Raw genomic sequence first — 25,650 nt, 5'->3', positions numbered from 1 at the left:
GCCAGGTGCCCACACAACATGCAGAGAGGACATGGCTTATTCCTAGAGTTGCTGCCCGGTGCCCGTCCATCCTTACAGCAGGGCCCCAGCTGAGCACACAGCCCACGACCTACACGGTATGGAACAGCTCAGCTACAGAAAGCAGCACCTGCTCACCCACGGGCAGCGCAAGACCTGTCACTTATTTTAATGAGGTTTCTGTCATTTAGTGTTCCAGATGCTGCACATCCAGGGGAAGGGGAGGCAGGGAGGAAGGGGAACACGATATACATGCATGAATTTACCCATAGTGTTTAAATAATTGTATTTTTTTTTTCTTATAGATAATTATATACATATTCTTTCTTTAAAAAAATTAAAAGTTTGTACGTTTCTGCTCCAGAGAATGAGGGTGTTTCTCTACAAGGGTGTGATGGATTCTGCAAAAAGGGGGTTTTGGTGAAGGAGCTCCAAGGCCTGCCCCAACTGTCAGCTGGGAGAGCCAAGAGAAAGGAGGCACCTGAGAGAAGAGGCAGGAGAAACAACAGACCCACGTAAACACACGGTCTGGGCACGCTGAAGGAGGCTACAGCTGCTGCCCAGGAAGAACACTGAGCCTGCTGCCCTCCCCCTGCATCACCTCAGAGGCCTTCGAGCAAAGCAAGGGTCCTACAGCAATGGTATTTATAAGCAAGATGGGGAGAAAAACACAATTCTCATTTTGATCAGAAATGCTGGGTATGAGAGGACAAAAAGCATGGTAAGTCTAAATTTTTAATACAGACTATGCTAAACAACCAACTCGTTTCAGTACAGGTGTCTGGTTGTATCTGTTCTAACACCCACACAAACCTGAATGAGGGATCACAAACCAGTAAGGGGGATAGGCTCAAACTCACTACCTCCTCCCAAAGATCTTTTTACTTTCTAAGCAATTACCATTTTGTTTTTCTGTCTGGCCTTACCTACAGCCTGTAGCAAATCGTATTCACAACGTGCAACAGAATCCTTCCCATTTGTGCTTTGCACTGTAAACCAGAACTTTTAGGATTACTTCCCACTGCTAACAACAGGAACGTAGCAGGAAAGAGACAGTTGCATTCATCTCAAATACTAAGCATCAACACACTTATGGCACTAGCATCTCTTCAACTGAATTCTCAGTTAACTTCCAAACCTTGAGCAAACAGCTGACACTTTTGCCTTTTAATAAACATTTGAAAGAAACAAGAGGCCTGACAGGACATTTTTAAAAACACCTTCTGATTCATTCAGCAATTACAGATCACCACCTCAGCCCTAAATCTACTTTCCTGAAGCTTTTCTATACTTTATCTTACATAGTTACTGGCCAAACAATGTTGTTCGGACCAAGACTATCTCTACCTCTACTCTGTTTTCCTGAATGTCCTACATATACTATTCTACTTCAAACTACACAACCACTCTCCATCAGCTCATCCACATGCCTGATGCCTCTTACCACCATTCCATGCAGAATTTACCTCTGGTTTCCTGCATGCAGCCATGATGCCCAAGCAAAATCCAATTCAGGAAGCAAAACATACTCTTTCAGCTTAAAAATCCTATTTGCTTCACACGTTTTCTTTCCAAGGAGTGCTGAATTGCTATGCCAGTTTCACTGGTTGCTGCTGCCCTACAGTTTGATGTGAACTTTGCTCTGACCCGTCTCTGACCGTTTTTGCCACTACCTCATAACTGAAATAATAAAATGGATAATAAAACTGCACAAAGAAGTAGAATAAAGACCCCTCAAACCATAATCTTCAATACCAAAAGATACCTGGGTTGAAGGGGCTGCTGTTTTACCTGAGTGTCTTGAGGTCCCAGTACAGCAAGAAGTTACTAGGACACATGTTCACAGTCTGAATGAGGAGGAACTAATCATCCCAAAAGCAAGCTTGACTCATACTAACTCCATCACAGCCCAGCACAATTGCCACCAGACATTCCACTTGTAGCCTCTCCAGCACACCTTTTTACTCAAGGAAACCAACAGAAAGTTTCTATACTTTTCAATTTGTCTTCATAAAAACCTCTCTGCCTACAAGACCCAGCACACCACTCCATTCAGCATAGCACAATGATGAGACAAGACTAGAAGATACCACTTCTAAAGTTTCAGTACAAGTCCATGGAAAGAAAGCTTAGCAAGGACACCTGTAACACTCAATGAGGCAGATTTACATTAGAGACAGAAGCAGTTGGAAAGCTCTGAAAGTGCTCCACGTACTGCCACATTGCAAAGCACTGAGCAGTAGTGATCAGACAAGAGAATAGTGACAACTGCAGATTATTCAGCCCTAGAGTATACTGAAGAAATAAGCCATCCTACACCCAGTCTGGCTGGCCCAGTAGTAAAAAAAAGGCTGCACTGCAAATCCCCAGTCACAGAAAGAGAAAGCAAAACAAGCCAACAGACAGCATTTCCAAGTGCCATAGGGCTTCGGAGATATGACAGCCAGGACAGCAAAATGAAAGAAGACTGCTTCAAGCTTTCAGCCCACAGAACAAACTGATGCAGTCTAGCTACCTTTAAGTGAATGCCACAGATACTAGCATTCTCTCACTCACATGAAAGCTTGTTACTTGCATTAGTTTTATAAACTGGGAGTATAAATGGGAAGTACACTGCTCTGCCTTAAAGTAAATGCAAGTAAATCAGAAGATTATGGAAAGGAGTCAGAATTATAAGGGAAGGTACTGAAGAGTTTTACTGCTAGTTCATGGTGGGGGGGTTTTTTTGTTCGTTTTATAGCTTATTGTTGACTAATAAAATATCACTGGACAGTTTTAAGTCTTAACAAATAAAAGCATAGTCTTAGAGTAGGTGAGAAGAGTACTGTACACACAAATGCAAGAGGAGATGATTTTACATTTGTCAGTCAAGAAATTAATTAAACTAATTAAGAGAGGCTGGGGTGGGTATGGCAATAACCACATTCAAAAATGTTTTGGTATGCTCCTGGTAAACTATTTTTTATGGGTAGCTGGAACAGAGCTACAACATGGACAAGAATCCCAGCTTTCTTGAGATGTAAGTATTTTGTTTTCCTGGAACAACAAAAAAAAAATCTTCTATCAAGACAATGAAATCAACAAATCATATGGATGAGCAGTTGCACAGAAGATCTCTCAACTCCAGAGTTATGCTGATGGAAACCAGGCCTTCAGTGTGATTTCTCCACAAATAAATCATATCCCCAAATTTCCCAGTAACGATAACATCAAAGTTGATATCCAATTCCTAACTGTGAAAGGTGGCTGAAATGAACTTTCCTTTTTGTATATAGCTTCCTTTTTAAAATGCCTGCAGAAAAACCTAGTCTGGAGAACATTAACATAACATCAAATTCCAGATTAAAAATATACCACTACTGATTTTGTTAGACAAACTCCAAAGCTTGGCCCAAGGGTTGTGGAGTCTTCCCCCTGGAGGCGAATGCAGATAAAATACAGGCGTGAGGACTGTCTTGTGAAACAAAGAGAAAAGCAGACAAGAGTAGTCAAAACAACAGCAGGATTACTCCAAGTAATAAACTACGGAAGGAAAGGAAAGAACAGCAAGACAAAATTTAAGCAGAAACCAGTTCATTAATTGCACAGACACTCCAGCCTGTCTCCCTCTTGGAGATTTATAATACAGAGATTGTATCTCGCTGGGATATGGCAAGAGATTGACATTTTTTTTTGTTAAAGGATAGATACTAGTCACAAACATGACATAGAGCAACAGTCAGAAAAAATAAATTAATAAATAAACCCATAAAAAGTCTGCTTCTTGATTCTCCTAAAGCTTTGGAGAAGAAGGGATTGGCTTCACTTGGACTCCTTTGTCTTCAGTCCGCAGTTCAGAACTTCTTGGATAAATGAGATTTTCTTTGTTTCTTTAGATGCCAAACATCCTGATCTCCCGGCTATGAAGAAATTTCAAGGCAATTTCTCCAAACTCCTCTCAAAATTTTGTCTAGAGACAATCTAGAGACAGGAAGTTGAAGACAATTGGGGAAAAAAGTGTTAAAAGTGTGCCCAGCACATTCCTAAGAATTCTAGCAAGTCAACTGCAGGGGCCTGAGGAAATCAGTTTATAAAGGTCACCCCACCAGTTCTAGACCAGTGTGATGATGGCATTGGTCTGAAGATCTCTCTGTGGTCCTCCTCTTCGGATTATTCCTGTGTATTCACAAACACCTGAAAGACACCACTTTTAGAGTTTTTTGTCCATGCGTCGTTCCACAGCTTGCAACAATAACTCCGAGTACTGTTCCAGCAAAGCTAGTGTCTGCTCATCTCCTAAATTCTTGGGACTTGGTAGATTGGCACCACATTTGTCATTTAGTGACCTAGCAGTATCTTGTGGCTTCGTCAGTACCTCCTTAACCTTTGGCAGTTCCTCCTCATCCTTCAGGGAGTCCAACTCTTTCTTCATTAAGGAAAATGTTTCTGTCAGGAGGCCTGCTATTTTATCTTTGTCAGTAGATGACTCTGTATCATTTAGCACCTGAAAACAGAGAAGCAAAAGAAAAGAAAAAAGAATACATTGGGTGTCAGGTAGTGCACAAAGATGCAATTTCAGCTCTTTTGGAAAGCAAAGCCAAGAAAAAGAAATACAGACCACTGAGTCTCCTTTTCTTCAGCAAAACTACCAATTTAATCATATAGCAGAGTATGTATCTGATACAGCTAGTCACACAAGAAACAGGGGCATTACTCTAAAAGACTGGAGGTGGGAAGCGTATTTTCTGGAATTTGATGCCTTTATACCAGGTCTAAGAGGTGCTGTTGCCCAGCTGCAGCAAAGGGCCAGTGTTCTCTTCTTTCTGTCTGCCAAATGCAACAGGTCATAGGAATGCAGAGAGGTCACAGAGCTCATGCATGCACTGAGACTGAAGCTGCAGAAGAACTCATGGCAGAAGCTCACTGTGCAAGCTCCTCAACCAGTGTAACTTGACAGATCAGTGCCAAGCAAAGAAAACAAGAGTTGTTACACTACTCTGCCTGTAACGAGGTTCTAGCAGTAAGGGGGAGAGAAGAGTAGTTGCATGCTGAATTCCCATGATAATTTACTAATCCGTTTCTTGGGCAAAGATGAGGAAACAGAAGGGCATAATAAAATTTAAAGTTCCTATAATAGTCTGCATCTCTGAGGCATAGTATAAGTACTAATTCCCTAATACCCCTTTGAAAAAGAACATGCTGTTATCTTCAGCTTACAGATAGACAAAACAGTTTGGAAAGTTAATTGATTTGCTCAGAATGCCGTAACGAGCCACTGGAAAATGCAGATGTTAGAAATCAAGAATCCCTGCCTGCCCAGTTCAAGCTTAGGTGCAGAGACGTAGACAGCCAGGCAGCTTCTGCCACTGAACTCGCAGTCAAGAGAATACTTACATGTTTAAGCATGCATATTCAGTGCTCGTAGGCTGTAAAGCCAATCTGCTGAAATAGATCATGTGTCAAATGTCACTCACCGCACGGTAAAGATGAATAGCTTTGCGCATGCTGTCCTGGAGCTCAGATACCACGTGCTCACATTGCTCCACACTGATGCTCGATTCTGAACAAGAGGAAAAAATAAAAATTTAAAGTAAGGTATAGATAGTACAATATCTGAGATCTCACAGCTGGGTAAAAAAGAGTTCTTAACATTATTCAAAAGATCACGTGCACACAGTTCTCATTCAATTTTTGGGCTAGTTTGAATCAGTGGGAAACATGAATTTTCCTTCATATTACTGACAGATGCTTCTTGTTTCAAACAGTCTTGTTTTTCCATTGCGTAGTTTCTTCAAAGTCAGTAATGGTCTCTTTAGATTACACTGATAACGCTGTTACAGTCAACAATAGTCAGAGATCACATATGCCATTTTCATTTATAGTTAAATTCAACTTCAAGTCTTCCAATAGCAAAGGGGTGTGATCCGAGGAGCCTCTAATTTGGCATCCACCTAGACTGAAACCTGCATACTCCCCTTATATACTGTTCTGCACAGTATACAACAATGAGCTATGTTGACTTATTACAGTGTTCTCTAGTGAGGACTGAGCTCTAGAGGACTGCTGATTAACAAACACAATCATAAAGGAATCACACTTCTGAACAGTCCAGGGTACTGTGACACCATAGTTCAAAAACTGAAACTAAAAGCAAGGAACTGAAAAACACCACTTTCTTCCAGCCCTCACTGGGCAATACTCCCAGAGCATCAGAGCTGAAGGCCTGCAAGGCTTTAATAAAATAAACGCTTCTAAGAGTTAAGACATAAATCATGAATGAGGACGCTGACACACACACAACCTGCAGTTATCTTCAATTTACAATGGCCTGGACAAAGGACATTCAACTTCCTTCAGTTACCTATAAAACAGAACTTAGTCACATTACTGCTATTATTTCTGCACTTCACAAAGGTTATCGTTGAATAGGTGGAAGGGAACCTCATCTAATTTTATGAATACATGCAGAAGGTGTACAAACACTGCTAGAATATCCACTCATATGAATACACTGAAACACAAAAAAAGATATCAACAAATCCATCTGTATTCTTTTTCCTGAATCACTCAGTCTTGTAGAGTTTGAGCACAGTGGGCTTCAGTTCCATCCAAGATTCTTGCCCTGCTACCTTTGTGGTTTTTTTTTTTGCCCTACCCCCTCCCGCCTTTTTTTGCCCCGCTCCCCCAAGCCAGTTCTTTCTTCTCATTATTGTTCCTGGATTTCTTCTCTGATCATGCTTTTATGCTGGTCTCAGTCTGTGAGTGCCAATCTGGAGACAGGTCACAAATAAAACACAAATGCTTGAATAACAGGCATTTTCTGCCTGCAGAGCTCTTCAGAAACCAGCAGGGAATAATAAACACAGCAACAGTATTCAGTATATCTTCAGCATTTTAACTGTAGTTGTCAAAATGCTTTCACAAAAACAGTTAATTCTCCTTAAGAGCAAATGTTATGCAAGCAGGAACACTGAGGGATAGAAAAATTAAGCAGAATCCAGAAGTCACAGAGCAAGTCAGAAGCAGAAAGATCTCCGACTGTCAGCCCTGCAGTACTAGTCTAAATTGCCACATTATGATCCACAAAAATCACAGCAGATTGTTCACAGTAAAAGTCAGCTTCTCCAGCATTTACCACTAAAAGTATGGAAAAAGTGATTTCCAAGAAGGTGAAGGCTGACTGCTGTTAATGAGGAAAAAAAAAATTGTGGATGCACTGTACTGACTGAAGGATGCTTCCGAAATACCCTGACAGGGTATGCTGTGCACTGCACTGGGAGCTGACTTAGAAAGCAAACAAAAAAAAACCCCTTTTCTCTGAACCATCTGTGCTAACTCTGCAAGCAGATTCCTAGCAACTCAACAAAAATCATGTGATACATCCATCGCTTGATTTCCAAGTCTAGAAGAGAAAACTCAGTATGAAGTGTACAAACAATTGGACTATTATTTTCCCACTGCAGAAATGATTCCACAGCTCTAAGTTGCGTTTCTGTTGGAGGAAACCTCATTTCAGTAAGGGTTAGAGATGGAAAGCTTCAGACACTCAATTTTCAACAGAGCAACTGCTCTATAGCACAACAGTAAGTCTATCAGACAGAACACATTTCTTATTTTGCATACCAGTGCTTCAATTTTACGGTGTTTGATCCTTCTAAAAATGCAATAAAAAATTTTAAACAAAACCAGATTCTCTCTCTCCATAATGCTGAGGTGCAGAAATACTGCATTTAAACATTGCAATGAATGGTAGAGCAGCTTGAGACCACAAAATGTAATTGATTAAAGTATTCTAGAGATGCTCCTTCTCAAATGTGAATAAGAACACAGCTTATAAAACTGTGCACTGTATAGTCCCCCTAATGTGCAAGATGTTTGTGTGTTGGCTGACATCCAGCTTCACACCGTACAACTCAGCCAAGTAAGTCAGGAAGGCATTTCAGGTTTTAACACAGAAAAATCACTGGACACCTCAGCCTTGGCAGGCAGGACTTTGATTCAGTTTTGAAGCTACCAGCTAGTTTTCATTTGATTAAAGTACCTTAAATCAGAGTTTGTAACAAATTCAAGAGCTTTTTCAGCATGTAAAATAGTTCCCCAGCTAGTAACTTTTTCTTTAAATCAGAGGTAATTTAAAAATTGATCCATGCAGCTTGCAGACATGATGGCAGCACTCACTTCCTTGCTCTTACGCATAGTATAGCAAGGAGCTCACTTTTGCCAAGCTTCCTCTCATGTGCGAAAACTGTAGGCAGACAACTCTGGATTCTGCACACCTGCACTTATCAACAAGTGCTGAGTGGTATAACTTCATTGTCACTATTATGTGTAGTATGTGCCCAACTAACACATATTGGCCTGCACTTTCATTTACTGGCCAGATATACCTGGAGAAGAGCAAAATTGGTGTAACCTACATGTACTACCGAGGATTCCTAGCATGTTAATTTATCAGGACTGTCCAAAAAAAATGTTTGAGTTCCTAGGTGCAACTGCACAAGGAGCTGCTGAGGTCTACCAACCATTCAGATATAAGACTCAGAGGAAATGGAAATTAAAGACTCAGAAAAAGATGTCAGGCTGAAGAAAAGTCTCACCATTGAGGGGATGACTTATGGAACGAGACAGGTGCAGACAGGACGAGACAGGCCAGAAGCTGGACGTAAAGAAATGTGATGGGATCGTGAGACGGTTCACAAAGACAGGAGACAGAAGGGGGAAGATAAGAGATGGGTATCCATGCACACCTGAGACCTGTGCCAAGGCAGTTACAGATGTAGGAGACCTCGGCCTGATGGGGTCTAGTGGGCAAAGTCCAGGTTGGTTGTCTAGCACACAGGTGATGCCGGCGGTCCTCTCCTTACACGTGGGCAGTGTGCTTTCAGGAGACTTCAGTTGCTGGACCTCTGAAAACTCCCTCAGTTTTAGATTTGTGACCCCTGGCTCAAACTGGCAACCTGTCCTTGCAATTGGACTCTCTATTGGGCTCTCCTTAGCAAGTCCTGTTGAATTCTCTCTACCAGAAACCAGAGACCCAACAGCTTGATTCTCCTTCTTGGAGGTTCGCACCTCAGGGAATGAGGGTTTCTTTTTACAGGCCCCAGCAGGTGACTGTGGAGACTGTGGCTCAAGCAGGGTTTTGGTTTTGGTAGTGGGTGAGAAGGAGGCCAGTGTGGGTCTATCAGGCAATGGCTTAGGAATGTCGAGAATCAGGTGTGCTCGGTTTGATGATGCCAACTTGCTGTGAAAGGACTTGGGAGACAAGCAGTTTACAACCGGCTGAAGCGCTGGCTTCACTGGATAATTTTCTTTTACTGTTGACTTCATCTTCTCAGCATCTGCCGTGGGACTGAACTGTGTCTTCTCTGCCGCTGGTGGGCTAGTCCTCCCATCAGTCAACGTGTCGGTGGAGTAACCAAGGTACAGATTTTCCCCTACAGATATGCTCCTTGACATCTTAGCCCGGAAGCTGGTTGTAGGGTTCATGTAGGACTTTGGTTTTGCAGCCCTGACATCTTTGGCCAGCAGAGCACCAGATCCATCCATCTTCAACAGACTGGATGATAACGCCCTGCAATTATTAGGTCTGGGATCCTTCTCAACCACCATAAGAGTATGAGGACGCTGCTTGGCAGAAGATACCACTCCAGGACCCTTATCTGTGAAAATTAAACAGACAAACATGCCAAAAACAGACAAGAGCCTGCAGTGAATTCCCAAACTGGAAAGCAACAGGGCTACTTCAGTCCATGTGCCTCAGCTCAGCCCCCAGAGGAAGTGTACAAAATCACTACTTCAGGTTAATATTATCAAGCCTCAACACTTCCTTTTTTCCCCATCCCTCATCTTGCTTGCACACTGTTGCTTAACTAAGGGGAGATAAGCATATAGTCAGAATACCTCAGACCACCATGACTGTTAACTGAGAAGGCTGAGGAAGCAGGCAAAAAATGTTAGTTCTCTAATCCACTCACATAGGCATGGAGTTGTGGTGGTAAGTTTTGTTTTTTAAAAACAAACTTAATGCTTACCCATGGCTCCATTGAGTTGACTGTTTCCAAACTGGGGTTCTTTCACTTCTTTCACACAGAGCGCATATATACAGTAAGCCCCCCCTCTTACTGCACTCTTTTTCCCTTTTTCCTCCCCTCCTCACCCTAGGGAGCTTCACTTTTTGTCTGGAGCAACCACTCACAGCAGAAGGAAATTTCCTTGCAAATAGCCAGTTTCACCCTTGGCATTTCTCTCCCTAAAGCTGCCAGACAAATATCAGAAACTACTAATTAGGAGACAAGCATCTGTGCTACAAAGCAAAAATATTTTCCCTTGATGGGCTAAGAATTAAAAGACACGCAAAGTCTGTAGCTCAGAAGACAAAGACAGAAAATTAATCTCCACTCAAACCTCCCCATTTCATTCCTGAATTTATACCATCATTCCAGTTGGAGTCCTTACCCTCATGAACAAGGTCGTGAACTGACTGTGCCTTTCTCATCACTGCATTCACAGGGCCTTCTGGAAAGGATGCAATAACTCGTCCAGGAGCCATACCAACTCTGCTAGTCTCCAAGGCTGACTTGTGTTTTTTCTGGGCATAAACAGCCCGATGCAAATTTACATTATCCAAGAGGTGGCTGTTTTCCAAAGAATCAGCAGGATGGCTGCTGTCATTTTTCAACAGGTCTTGAGTAAATCCACTGGTTGGAGCTGGAGACTCAATGGACTTTGAATCCAATATCAGATTCGATGAGGAGAGTGACAAGCGCCTAGAGAAAGCAATGAAGAAATCCTAACTAAAACAAGTACATACATAGCCCTGGACAAGCACATGCATTGAACCAGTTTAAAAGCCTTTCCTTTCCCTACCTAGACTTTTAAAAAGGCAGAATTGCCCTAAGCTCTTAACAGTTCTATTTATCCCTGGGTGTACTGATCTTAAAGCATTCTACACCAGGCTACTCAATCACAAGTAGCAATGAGTCAATTTTTCAGGGAGGGACTTTGTAAAAGGTGAAGGCAAGATAGAAGGAAAAGTTCTAAGAAGAGGGAAGAATGGGTAAAGTCAGGTCATGTCTCTTCTCTCAGCTCACCTTACTAACAATAAATTCTTTTACATTCCAAGATACTCCAAGACAAAGTAATTATACTTTTGTAGACTTATCAAAGTATTATTACTATGAAAGTTTGTCAGTATCTTCAAGAGAAAAGTCTTGTTTCCTCACCATTTCAAACAAGTACAGAGGGCATACGTCAGAAAGGAGGCAACTTTTAGTTTGGTATGTTAGACAGATTAAAAGCATGGAAGTCTTCATAACTTAGAACTACTTCACTTACTACACCTCTAAAGTGCCAGTAACTTCCTTCATTCCCCACTGCAAGTTTCCAGAAGCTCACACAATAACTAACCACTGACTTTCTTCTTAAACACGAGATTTCATTGCAAGATAGACTAAGAAGCACTCCTGACAGCAGCAACAGCTGCGTCTGAATAAAGCAATGATTAAAAAAATTCCATAATGTGGTGAATCTAGACGTAGCTGGTAAAACACAGATGTACTTAAACCCAGCTCCATTCTACACAATTAAATTAAATTAAGCCAAGATTCCATGTTGTTATTTTGGAGGAATAAAAATGAGGTTTTTGTTTTAATCATTTATTTGAATCAACAAAAGTATTTACACCACCACTATCCTTTGTTCCTCTTTTTCTTTTTTTTTTTTTTTTTTTTTTTTTTTTTTTTTTTTTAACCCAAGGAAAGAAGCTCAGAGAGGCCTTCTGAGATGCTTTAGAGTTGAGGGCTTTTTGGAAGTATAACATTCCCACGGGGCTCTGTATGAGACTGGAGTATCCTATGAAGGCATGGGACTGAGAAACGAGGCTAAGTCAAGAAAGGACTGTAAAAATAAAGGAAAAGTTGACAAGCCTACTTTCATTGTCCAAGCTGAATGAAATGCAAAAGAATAAACAGAGCATAAATGGTCAAGAGTAAATTAGATGATAGCGATTCCTGCAGCTTAAACAATCAAGCTATTAATCATAAAACACTTAATCAGATTTTCAAAAGAGGAAAAAAGAACAAAATAACAGTAATGCTTTAGGAAGAAACCAAACAGCTATAGTGACAAAGGACAGCATGTCCAAAATACAACCAACCTGCTGGGTGCAGAAGCCTGCTTTCTAATTTGGCCCACGGCCTAGTACAAGACCTCACCACACTAGCAAAAATAGACAGACAGACACTCAAAACAAGCAGAATCATACCTGAGAGCTGGAGACTGGGAAAGAAAGCGAGATGAAATGCTGAGGTTTTCAGTTCTTTCCAGACTCCTACATGAACCACCTAAACATTTTGGTTAAATGAGAGGAGGAAAAAAAAAAAAGAAAAAAAAGGAAAAAAAAAAAGAGAGCAATTTAGTTACAAAACAAATAAACATTCCGATATATACATTTTCCCCTCACAGAGACTGTTGAATGCATTTCCCTCTCCCCTCATATTCATGAGGATTTTCTGAGCTAAAACAACAGAATTAAATAATTTAATTCGCCTTTGCCTTTTCTGTTCTACTTAGATTACTCTGCCTTAAACTGCTAATCTCCCTAAGGGGTATGCCTCCTCCTTTTTCTCTTCCCTTTGTGTTCTATCCTGCTTGTAGGACTGTGAGGTACTGCCATCAAGCAGGAAACAAATCAATCAACTGGAAAGAAAACAGTATTAGTAAAACAGATAGCTCACACAGATACTGCTACATGCAACCATTATCAATTCTAGAAAGATACGCTTTGTTCTGGAATTGGTCAACAGAGATTAACCAGCTTCTTTGCCACTCTGATGTCTCCTCTTATTCTATCCCTCCACCCAGTATTCCAGCCTTTTCTTTTGTGACATTTGTTATGTCTTAACATACCACTAGAGGCCACTACACGCCACCTATGGGGACATACATACAATTAATAGTCATATAAACTATGAAAAACTAGTGCTAGAACAAGAGAACTGCTCTTCAGGATTCTGGGGACAATACTTAACCCAAACTAACACAGACTTCAATCTGATCCAGAGAGACTTGAACACACACAACAACAGACTTGTCAGATGCCTCCCATCTTCAGGCATCTCTTCACTAAATCCCTGTTTCCCCCTCCCTATACTTCTCTACACAGCAGAATGACCTCACAGAGAAAGTGCTCAGACTAAGCAGAGAGCTGTACCTTTTCTATCAGTGCTGCCCAGGGTCCCAAAATGCTGCTTGAGGAACTTCTCCTGATCAGGTGTCTGAGGAATTTCTCCCACTGGCACATTGGTACCCACATCCTCCTCTCCTTCCTCTCCCTCCAGATCTGAGATGCCATCCACGCTCAGGGGCTCAGTGCTTTCAGAATCTGGGAAAAGGCACAAACCAAAAAGAAAATATAAGCTGCAACAGCATAATCACAGTAATATCAGATTTAAAAAGATATTCAGCAAATATGCTAAATTAAGCAACTTACATCCAAAGTGTTACAGTTGCCAAGTCAATCAACATTAAATGCAAATTCTCTGTTCTAACACCCAGGCAGCACAGCCTAGGGGATAATCAATACCAAGCCTGTCTCCTCTTGCTAGTGAGAGAAAAAGTCAAAGGTTCACACGGCAAGAGCACTTCAACCAAGTGCTTCTACAGTGGCTTCACTGAAGTGCCTGTTCAGATGAGCCTAAATCTTTAGAGCACTACTAGTGCAAGTAACAGGAATGTGACCTCAGCTCAGTTCATGAAGAGGATCGAGTACTTAGAGATCAGGATCACAGCTGATAAACACAGCACAACACAGTTCAACCAAGCTCCTGCAGTGTTTCACATCAGGTACAAATTATAATATTATAATATCTTTGCATCTTACCTTCATTTGGATGGTCTGGGCTGGAAAGACGACTGCTGCTGTAATCTACAGAGCAGGCACTGTCTGGACTGTGTTTGTCTGGACATCCATTGGTCTGATAACTTCTATTTAGCTTCCCATGGGGCAGTGCTTTTACCTGGTACTCACTACAAGAGAGACAGGAAAGATACAGCACTAGAAGAGACTTGTTTTAGATGTAAAGAGGGCGGTCTAACTTTAAGGCCTTACCTGTGTTAATAACAACCTTGATTACGAAATTAAGGCTTTCAAGAGAAAAAGAAGTTTACTTCTTTCATGATAATACATTTTTTGCATTTCATTAAGCTTGGACAGTGAAGTCTCAAGGGGATTGTCTGACTTTCTGGGTGTTTTCAGTTTCCCATGATTACAAGGTATCAGCACTGCACTGCCCTGGCTCGATTTCCAGTACAGTTGAAAAACAAGTGTTTTCATCAAGTAGATCAAGACTAAGATTGGGCACATGATACAAACTCCAGTTTGTCAGAGACTTTAGCCCTAATACAGTAATTTTTTTTCATGTTTACAACCCATTTCTTTGAGTCACTTTAGTGTTACAGAACAGAGAAGATTTGAGCAAGACTAATATGAAGAATATCATATAAAAGTACAGTACTGTATGACAGAGTTCCTCATTTCTTTTATGACTTTATGAGTCATACTCTGTTGAGTGACACAGATGCTGCTCTTTTTGCCTGATGCCTGAGGGCAATACAAGGTAGACTGCGGAAGTCACTCAATGGAAATGAATGGCAAGTACAGTACGAGTGCAAAATGTGCATACTTCGAGACATGTCCAGCCCCAATCCAACATCAACAGAATGCCTCCATTTCTTACATGCTGGAACAGCATGTGGGTTTGTCCATACTGTTATCATAGTAAAGTTTAAGAAGTAAATCAAAAGAAACTGAGAAAAAAAACTAGCAGCTTCAACTGCAAAATCTTGGCACATACTCTCTTGTGTAAAAGTCTGTCTAAACTATCAGCTCATTCTTTGTAACAGAGGAGGAAGAGACATAGGGAATTAAACAGTTATTAGCATCAGGTTAAGAAGGGAAGAATAATATTTGAGAAGGAAAAACGGCACATGAAACAATGCAGAAAATTCAGTAAAGTAAAATTCAAGCAGAAGAAACAGCAGAGGAAGGATAAAGGTTCTCTACTGTCTCCAGCATCCCTGCAAATTCTAACTCATGTAGCCTATTACATTTTCCACAACAGTGTCATCACATACTACATGTGTTAGATTCTAGCCCAATTAGGTTTGAAATTATCACAAATGATTGTGTCGCATCATTTCTCCCAGGCAGATGTTTCACTATCCTGTATACATCACTGTTGGATGGTTTTCCAGCTTTCAAATTTTCTCTTGCTTATTTCAACCCAGATAAGGGAGAAAGCAAAATATTGGAAGAGGCTGCTAACACACAGCCTCAGATGAAAGATTATTTTAATGGTGCCCTCTTCGTTTCAGCCTCCTTTAGCATCAGGATGTCATAAAACCCTCAACTAAATGTATCTGGCATCAATTAGACAGTAAGTCAACTCATTTAAGTTGAACCATACGAGCTGCAAGCAACCTAGAACAAGAAAGGTGTAAGCCATACACAGCGGAAGGCTCATTTTTGTTTTTAACCTGCTAGGGTCTGTGGGATGGATTTCATCTTGCTCAGGGTAGATTACACACTCCTCACTCTCAGATGGTTCCAGTTCCTGAGAGAAAATCCCCTCTTCACAAGACAGGAGCCGAATCACTTGAGGTCGTACACAAGATCGGTTGTCTTGGGGAGCTACTGAGCTTCCAACCTAGTAAAAAACACAGAATATTAGATATTACCAGTGTTTTTATTTCAAGTCAGTAGCTGCTGTGCAGAGCTAGAGAGTACACATTACAGCAGAGAACATAATTTAAAAAATCTGAGATTAGAAGGCAACACTCCCATGTCTCTCCTCCTCCTCATCTAGGAAGTTTGATTGTTGTAGTTTCCTGTTCTAATTTTGATTTGTAATCCCCTAAAATTCTACATGCTAATGCTAGACTCCTCACACCTCTCTGTCCTCACAAGAGAAGCATAAGTTACCTGGAAGCAGGTGCTTCTATTACCTTTTCCAGACCGATCAGGCATAGATCAGAAAAGTCTGTGGGTCAAAGCTAAAAATCACTGGCTGATTTGCACACAGTGAGTCCAAAACTCTCCTCAAGTCACAAAGTTACAAAAGAAGAAAAAGCTAATGAGGGTAAGCACCAGGACACGCTGTTACTGGAAAATAGGTATTAATCTTCTGAAGTATTGAACACGTTATGTGTTATGAAGTATTGAAGTATGAACACGTTGCTTGCTGTGGCTAAGAGACAGAGATCACGGCTATGTTTCAAGGATGACAATAATCTAGCACAACCCACAGCTAAGGGTCTCATTTGAGCCACTTTTCAATATATTGGAGTTAGTTTTCCTAGCAGGAAATTGGGCACACATGCATGTAATTCCATGCTCAGCTTGTTTTAACCACAAGTAATCAAGGAACTAAGAGAAAATACAAGGTATTCCCTGTATATTTGGAAGGAAACCTTGATCCCGTATGTGCTCTGCTCTGAGTACTAACAACTACAGAGCTGAGCAGTTTTCTCAGAAGGCATTTTTAGTTCCATTTCAAGATATAAAGAATGGCATCATACAGTAATAAATACAGAACAGAGGCAAGACAGATGTATTTGGGGTAGAGTCATCTCCAGCAAGAAGCATCGCCCTTACTTTGTTGATGTGCATGGGGAGATCTGCCTGTTCTTCTCTATCATCCCCATTGCTGTTCTGAGACAATGAATCTCGACTTGGAGAACGGGAAACAGAGAAAGACTCCAACTGACGCAAGTCAAGCATGGATTTCACAGTCATTTCTATATTGTTGGTTGGCTGGGACCAGCGCCCACGTTGTCGAGGCACTTTGCTCATTGGTGCCTCCGAACGCTGGATTGCTGCTATCTCTTTGGCCTGGAGGAAATTGAAAGAAAGACAATCTTAATGATTCAGCTCTGCTGACAGAAAAACAGGATAGAAGGCATGCAGCCTGTAGCAAAACACAATTATATCAGTTTTCATAAAAGCCCCAAAGCTCTCCAACATTTTAAATTTCCTCACTTAATCTTAAAGGTATTAAGGTAAAGATTACAGTTTTGTTGCAGTTTTTTGCATGACTCAGCATTTAAGTGCCTCACTCACATCCAAGGATATGATGAGCTTCAATTCTATATGACATTCAGGGCAGAAATGAAGGGGACCAAAGCATAACATCTGATGGAAAGATACAGATGTAGAGATTTGAAGTGAAATAGTCTCTTAACTAGGCATGATTTCACCATCCCCAAATCATTCTTCACCAAGGAGGTTCTCAATGGTTTCCCACTGCAGCTGTACCTTTTCCAGTAGTGTAAATGAAGAACTTTTAATCTATATAAGAATTTCTTTTCCACTTTCCCCATCATTAGAACTACAATTTGGAGGTTTAGCAACTCACCCTCCTCATTTCCCAATGGGAAAGGCTTCTTGAGAGGGTAAGATCTGGATCTGGAATGGGAAAAAGATATATACCAGGTTGATATCTTTGGCCAGTAGTTTGCCTTTTTAAAAGACCTCTTATCTCATCTTTCTCCACTGCAGCATTCCTATACCACTTGAAACCATGCACTGCTGTGAAAATGTTTTCTTGTGCACTACCAAATTGTTATATCAAATTTCTAACAGACAATTTGACATATGGTTTTATCTGACTCAGCAGAACATTTGTCACTGTGTAGTGGTCCATCAAAGGCTTGGGGGAAAAAAAAAAGTTACGGTGCACTGGATTTCTGTGGACAGTAGAACCAAGCCCCAGGGCACCAATGCAAAAACTGCCTGAGCAGCTGGAACTAGGAGGAAACTTGGCAATTTAACAACTGAGCTCTGAAATACACCCCTCTTTAGATGCTGGAATTGGCAACATTACCTAGTGTTGCTGAACCACTCATTTGTGTTTTGGACTTTCTCTTTCTGCCTGCACCTTATTGTCCCTAACTCAGCATCTTGTCTCTTCCTCACTTCACACACATGACATTTTCTCTCAATCTCTACCCATGCCCCTCTTCCATTATTACCTGAGTCTCTCTCAGTGTTGGACTGGACATGGAAAGACTGCAGCCCACTTAATTCATCTTCATCATTCCCTTCATCTTCACCATCCTTGTCACTGTCTGATGAAAGTGCTGGCACAGAGGATAAGGCAGAGATGGATTCATGCCTGGGAAGCAGAAATTTGAAGTAGTATTACAGTCTGTCTCAAGAACTGCTCACCATTTAAAATCCTACAGTTTTCCATCTTATCCCCACTACAGATAACACTCAGGTGGTGTCTCAACTCTAACAAACATTCCTAGTTCTAGCAAAATTCATTCCTTGAGAAATAACGTGAGTTAAACCCTGCAAAATGGTGTGTTGAACCTTCTATAGAAATTATCTCTTATGCGTGGAAGGATCACAGAAGCTAGAGCAAAAGTAAATGAGCCAGAGCAGTTTAAGTAGAATGAAACTTGGCTTTCCTTTTCAGAGCCAGGACAGTACAGCATATTTGAAAGTCAAGTGTTTTTCCCACCCTTAAGTATTTTCTCTCCGGAATTATTTTACACATCAAAAACGTCATAGACATATTCCCTGTTTGACAGCAACTAGATATATGGCAAATTATCACATAGGAGTCAGTTCACATCAAAGACTTCATGCAGGTTCTGCATGGTGCACAGCCCACACACTGTAAGAGTGCCATGCTGCATTTTTTAACCGTAAGGCACAAGGAATAACGTAAAAAATACTTTGGGAAGATCTTTAATTGAAGTAGATCAAACAAGCATTTCCACACAGACCTCAGAGACACAAGCACAGAATTTCCCAACAAGGACGGACACTTACCTGTACCAATCTATTATCTTTTTTTTTTTTTCCCCTCCCTTTTTTCTGTCCCTCCCCTCACCCCTTCATTCAAAAGAACCAAATGATTTAATCCACTTTGGACAATAATTAAACAAATGAAAAATCCCCAAAATAAATTTGAGTAGCATCCACTTTATGGCCTTAAGCTGCAGTGCCAAACTCATCATTAGTGACGTTTATAGGATATTGCTGCTGGGTGTTGAGTACCAAGCATTATTTATGAGATAAATATAGTTCATCTACCAGATGCAGAGTAGCCTGGCCAGGAACCAAGTTCTCCTGCAGCTGACAGATAGCAGACAATATTAAAACATAGTTTTAACACTCGTTAAGGTATTATAATTTTTTCCTCTTCCCACATAGTGGCATGACTTTAATTTGCATTTTGTTAGGAGTGGCTAAGCAATAATTATCCAGTCTTTTCAGATGAGCTTTAAGGTGTGCTGGTAAAAGAATAATGAACTGACAGTGTAGTCTGTTGAGTCCTCAAGTGAAACAGTTTCATGTTGGCTGTACTGTCTATTTTTGACATTTGAGTTTGTCAGTCTCTTCATCTTTTCCATGGTCTTAAGCGTCCATTTTGTCATTCTCATGTTCTTGTGTCTGAGCAGGGGAATCCCAATGAAGTGCAAGCTATGAGGCAATTTATCTTGCAAGGCATACTATATTTATATATGGCAGGCAGTATCAATTTTGTATCAGTGACTCTGACAGCAGCTTTCTGCTTGTGCTTATCAGGCTTCTATGAGCAGTTTATGAAGAAAGAAGGGCTGAATTATTAGACCTCTTAACATCTAACTGGTTGGATGTTTCACTCCTTTGCTAAGGAGCTACTCCCTTCTAGCACCATGCCTGGGTCTTGCACTCTGTGGTTTCTGCAGGGTCTAACAGCAAAGGGTCAATGGCAGGGCTGGACTTTCAGTTAGAAAGTGATTAGGACACTCCTATAACACAGACTTATAAGTGCCACATGGAGCTCTACCTTTAGAACATCTAATGCTAGGGCACTCTGTATTATTTTACATCTCCTGAATATAACCCTTCTTTCTTTTTATAAAATAACACAAGACCAAAACACAAGAATGTCATCTATCCATTTAAACAGATGTGTTATCAGTACTGCCACTCTGATCCTGCCCTACTTAAATTGTCAGCTTTAGATGCCTATTTATCAAACTTCAACATCTTACGTGGTAGAGCACACCAGCAGATTCCACCCTCTGTCAAATGCCTGAGAGTTTTAAAAGGAAAGTAACCCAACTTTTCCTGACAGAAAGATCACAGTGCTGCTGCTGCCTTCACAGCTTCCCTGGTGTTAAAACCAAGGCAGTTCAACTCAGACACCACTTTTGATCTGGCATCAAAAGCCGAACCTATTCTGAGACATGGAAACTGCACAGCTTTCCTGGACTGAAGTCCCACTGAGAATTTGATAAGGAGCAGCTCTTTCCAAGTAGATCCAAGGGCACACTGTACTTTTTCAAAAGCACATGTTAATTTTAGACAATTTAATTTGGATACCATTTCTATCTGCTATTTATACTAGTGCTTCAACCAGTCACAGAAAAAGTGACTTTTAAAATCAAAATGTATAAACGAGGCTATAATCCCTCTAAACATTCCATAATAAAATCAATTTAAAACTTCCAAAAAATTGAGACAAGCTTTTCTAAACAATAAATGCATACTTGGATCAAAATCAAAACTGTATTAAAAGGATTCTACATGACTCCTTTGCCGAAAACTCAGATGTCTCAAAACCAAAATGTATCAACAACATCAGCTGAGTACAAGTTCTTCATCCTGAACAATGAAAGCTTCTCGTGTTCAGTAGATAAGAGAAAAGCATACATCAGCAATTCTTCAGCCAGAGAGAGAACTGGAAGGTATGTGGAAAACTGTGGGTCATACAGGTCAGATTAGTCCCAAAATAAACCAACGTCCCATCAAAGGAGGCAGAAACCATTCAGAGCAGCAGCTTTAGTCTCTCTAGAAGTTCTTGGAGGTATTAAAAAAAGCTAGGATTTCGTTTGGAAAGGTTGGATGGGGAGAGGTGATGAGAGAGGATTGCAAAACCTTGGATATGACAGATAGCTGGATGCAGAACTATAGTTTAAAGCTCACAGAGCCAGGGAACTTTCAACAAAACTAGCAGAAGTGTAATTTAAAACAGAAGAAAATGTTTCTTTCCATAGAGAGAAGTGAACTCCTGTATCTTATCACAATGTGGGGTGCGGAGGCAGAGAACATTACAAAGTTCCAAAGAGATTTATACAAATTCAGTGAACAATGAAAAAATACTAAAGGGAACACACAGATGCACCTAACACCCTAAATGCAACAACTGAGCATAAGGTGAGCACACTGCAAAGGTCCATATAACAAGGCTCTCAAGTCTTTCACTAAATAGACATGGAATACTGAACTTTATGAACCAGTGGTTTGACCCAGAAAGGCATGTTTTGTGTTTACATTCCAGAGATTATTCACCTGGGTTAATCCCTGCCCTGTCAATTGCAGCTGGACAGAGAGAGTGCTTTTGTTCCAGCTCCCCACTGCTCCTCAGTCCATTCTTCTCCCCCAGTATTATTTTGGTTATTCATCTTACCATACTCTCACATTATGGAACTAGTAGAATGCATCACTACCCCCATCAAACTCTAGCAATACCATTCTAGACAAAACCTAGTCAAACAAATGACATACTATCAGGTTCAGAGCTTTCTTATGCTACTGTGAGTCTTTTTGAGACATCAGGTTTTATATCACTAAGTGTAACACCACTGCCACCAACCCATACAGACTCGGAACACAACCGGAACAGATACAAAGCATCTACAAAACCAGATTCATTTGTTTCTCTTCTCCCACCTCAGTAATGCTGGTCCAATAGGCTCTTCCTCCATATCCAGTCCCAATCCAAAATGCTCTGGAGTTACGTTTTTGTTGATCTCCCTACACCACAGCAGTCGATCAAAACCGAAAACAAGCTTTCAAAGCTGACCAAACAAGACGATTCCAAGCTTGCAAAGAGGTTACCAAACAAGTTTAATAAAGTGCTGAAGTTGGCGTGGCACTAACACCGCCCTTTAGCAAGCATGTGTGACGGAAGCAAGTATCACCTAATGCACAAGAGAACTGGGATTATCTGTCACAGGCTGAGCCTCAGTAGGGTAAGGCTGCAGCTGCTGGAATAATGGAGTCTGCTATAAAAAGCACATAGCTTGACAGTTCCAGAATTTTGGCTAGAAAAAAGGCTTCACGAGTTCTCTCATATCATTACTGAAAACAATTCCTAGGCAAGAGCTGTTTCAAGAATGAGCAGATCAAGACCTTCCCAAATGAAACTATGCAGACAGACTTGTTCAAATGCTACTTGCTCCTTAAGGGAGTGGGAAGTTCCTTGTGATACTCTAAAGACCAGTATGGTAAGTCTTCCAATGCTTTGGCACCTTTATACCCAAAACTCAACTTGTAGATATTTGGAGAAGAAAACTGTGGGACATAGCATCAAAAAGCTGTTTTATCCTTTTTTCTTTTCCCCCACTTAGATCCCACTTGTTTAGCACCCCTTCCTGCATTGTTTTTGGCCAAATGAGTCTCAGCTACATACGAAGTACAGAGAAACTACACACATTACACTAGTAATTCATAGTTCTCTGCCACTCATGTTCTGTATAAAAACAGGGCCTGCTTTTAAGCACGACTTTTTAAAGAAAAAATATCACCAGATAAACTCAGATCTATTCAGTTTGTAGGCTGTGGTAGTTTGCTTTTAGATATGTTGTTTACTGAGCAGAAGTAATAGTATGATTCAGCTGGCAAGAACTTCTCATGGAAATTATTTTTATGTTTATTATTTATAATTAAAGGAGACTTTCTCCAAGGCCTCTTGAAAATAGTTAAAGAAACAGCACAACTGTAAGAACTCTTTCAGAATTATAATCAACGTGGCTAACTCATACAGCTCACAGGCATATTTCAGTACTGGCACTGCAGAAAATGATTTCTAAATTGCATTTAAGCCCAGACTCACAGAACTTTATTCATGAAGCAGCAATTCTTCCCTGGTGGGACGCCCTGTACTAATCTCAGCACTGCTAGATAAACTGCTTATTAGAAGTTTCTGACCACATCAGTAAACTAAATTAAGACACCAGTGACATTATATGCATACTGCAATCAGTGAAGCAACACTAGGTAAGCCTGTCTGGAAGACCACAGTCAGGTTTCTATATCCAAAGGAAAGGCACAAATACCACAAGAGAACAGTCAGAACTTTTCAAATAGTATCAGTGGAAACAGAAGAAACTTTTCAGTTGAACCCAGTGCCATACTTTTCACTTTAAGCCCCAAAAAGCCAACAAGCTCCACTCAGTCTATTCTGCTCACCTCATAAGTCCAGCAGTCTTGTGTGGAGGAGACTTTTCTGCCTGCTTTCCTCTCTGCTTCATGTCAGATAGTCGCTGCCGCATGTTGATGGTCATCTCTGAGCTCAGGCGCCAGATGAAGATACAACTGAAAGAAGGAAAGGTGGGTGAAGCTGGGTTTAAGCCTCAGTTCAGTTTTATTGAAATTATCAATTCCCTTTGCAAAGGCAAACAAGACTTTTGAGTTGTGACAGGGAGAAACACAGAGTAGCAGCATCATGGAAACTCAATCCTACCACATGCCTCATGACAAAAAGGTAAAACCAGCCTGGCAAAGGTTCCCTATGGACTAGAGTAACTGCAGAGTTTTGTTCAGTCTCATGTCTAGCCTTGTATCTTTATTCCTCTATCTGACCAGCTTTTCAAAAGTGTTTAAGAAAAGGAAGCAAACAGTGTCATCTCATTGATCTCCTTTTCTTCAGAAATCTGGCTTAAAAAAAAATTCCACATCATATTAAAGAATATAGTATTTAATCTTCAGGTAATAGAAAACAAAGCAACCAGAATTTTCTTTGAAATATAATCTCAGTGCTAACTAGTTCTTTTCATCTCACCCATCTTTCCTGTCTAGCTGGATGTACTTACACCTGTGTAGAAACAGAGGCGGTATTACTGCTATCACTTATCATATCCTGCATGCTACTTTGGAATCCATCTTCAAGAACTGGCAGTGTCACCATATACACTGGTACTCCAGTTCACCAAGGAACTTTCAACAAGAACCTTTCCCTTTTCCCTTGCTTGCTTGCAAAAATTCATCTGCTCTGTCATTCTGAACAACAATCATGAATTTTTAGTCTCCTGGACCAGAGAAAAAATGCCAAAAGCAACAATATCTTCTCTGCTTACTTTGTCTCATATAAAGGTATTTTAAAAGGTTTCCTTTTCATGCTACACCAAAAGGAAACAAACAAACAAGAAAACAGCCTGTGGATATATTCCCAAAAAGCTGACAATTCTCACCCCTCAGTCCTACTTGTTTGTGTGACAAAGTTCAGGAACGTCACTCCCAGCTATTCAAGTCATGTACAGACACAGAAGCTTCTCATCAACAGCTGTCATTCCCCTCCTCAGATTTTTAGCAAAGAGAAAGTTGTGAGGCACTGCATCTGGGCGCTATGGCAACCCTAGGCAGCCAGCTGCTTCTCCTCAAACAGCAGCTCTCTTGAATGTAACAGCAACATAATCGACTTCCAAGACAACACCAAAAAGCAATAAACAAATTCAGAAAGCAAATATGGCTTGTTCATTTATCCCACCCCCACAGCAATCAGACCTAGCAGCAAACAGCATGAACTTGTAAATACACTGCGATTTGACATGAAGCTCTGCATAAGTATGCTTCTACTATTCCTTTTACTTTTTTTCTTTTCCCTTGCAGTAATTTTCTCCCAAGTCTCTCAGTCCTTGTGCTCTTCTTCATCTCCGTTTTTCTTTGTATTCTGTTTCATTCTTTACACATGCTATAGTGTTTGAACAAACTATTTTCCTCTGTTTTCTTTTGAGAAAACACAATTTCTATTCTCCTTACAGCTAAGTTCTTCATGAATCCCTTTCTCACTTCTCATCCACCTCCTCCACACCCCTAGTGAAGAAAATGACACTCAACGAGGGAACATTGCACTAAAATCACAAGAATAACTGAGTATCTCAAACCTTCCACATTTCTGAAATTTATCAGATATCTACAACAAAATAAGTCCTTATTCTGCAGCTAGGCTCAGTCTAGTGATTACTTACAGTTTTCATGAGCTGATTTAGCTCAATAAAAACTGACTGAGGGGAGCAGGGAAAATGACCACATCAACAGGAGCAGAAAGACTGGGGACAAGCCAAATCTTTTTTCTGCTAGACAGGCCCATTCACCTGATGAAAACTCTAGCCTAAGAGACAAAGTTTCGGCACCACTGTTTGTAATATCACAAAATCCATTACACTGCATTACGTTATAGACCTGGGGGTGGTAAGGCAAGAGGCCACATCCTTTGTCTCCTTTCTAGCAGGGAACAGTACCTGTACTCAGAAAACCACAACCAAAACACTTCACATGGATGTCTTGTTTTATGGAAGGATAACCATTGCCAACAGTACTCATATTGGCTTCAGAAAGCTCTAACGTTTCTTTGGATTTCATAAAACATTATTCATAAAATAAATCAACCTTCCTTCAGGACGAACTAATTCTAGTGTAAGATGACAAAGTTTTATCACAAACAAGCAATCCTCTCTTACCTGTCACCAGAAACAGAGATCAGATGTTTGCAGTCATTACTGAATTTCATCCCAGTCACAATTTCTGTTTGAAATAAAGAACAATTACTAAACCTTTCTTTAATTATTCCAATAAGTGGAACAGATAATTAGCCA

The 25,650-nt window shown here is 40.6% G+C and overlaps 1 protein-coding gene across 2 annotated transcripts in view; it reads right to left on the bottom strand.

Moving 5' to 3' along the window:
- Positions 1–6: 6 nt before the first annotated feature.
- Positions 7–25,650, bottom strand: part of MAPKBP1 (mitogen-activated protein kinase binding protein 1) — a 92,537-nt gene continuing 66,893 nt past the window's right edge. For both annotated transcript variants that reach the window (XM_042814043.1, XM_042814044.1), the window contains exons 19-31: positions 25,516–25,579; positions 23,246–23,371; positions 18,025–18,167; positions 17,409–17,458; positions 16,649–16,885; positions 15,532–15,701; positions 13,877–14,022; positions 13,208–13,378; positions 12,260–12,338; positions 10,453–10,763; positions 8,745–9,656; positions 5,472–5,557; positions 7–4,501 (exon numbers count right to left, since the gene is read on the bottom strand). In XM_042814043.1, coding sequence (XP_042669977.1) covers positions 4,208–4,501; positions 5,472–5,557; positions 8,745–9,656; positions 10,453–10,763; positions 12,260–12,338; positions 13,208–13,378; positions 13,877–14,022; positions 15,532–15,701; positions 16,649–16,885; positions 17,409–17,458; positions 18,025–18,167; positions 23,246–23,371; positions 25,516–25,579 — 2,789 coding nt within the window. In that variant the 3' untranslated portion in view covers positions 7–4,207. The remainder of the gene's footprint in view (positions 4,502–5,471; positions 5,558–8,744; positions 9,657–10,452; positions 10,764–12,259; positions 12,339–13,207; positions 13,379–13,876; positions 14,023–15,531; positions 15,702–16,648; positions 16,886–17,408; positions 17,459–18,024; positions 18,168–23,245; positions 23,372–25,515; positions 25,580–25,650) is intronic.

Source organism: Centrocercus urophasianus, unplaced genomic scaffold (genome assembly GCF_019232065.1).
Source record: "Centrocercus urophasianus isolate 14NV4802_14NV808 unplaced genomic scaffold, USGS_Curo_1.0 seq_14, whole genome shotgun sequence".
NCBI lineage: Eukaryota > Metazoa > Chordata > Aves > Galliformes > Phasianidae > Centrocercus > Centrocercus urophasianus.
Note: the sequence above shows the minus strand (reverse complement) of the source record. Positions and strands in the feature narration are given on the sequence as shown.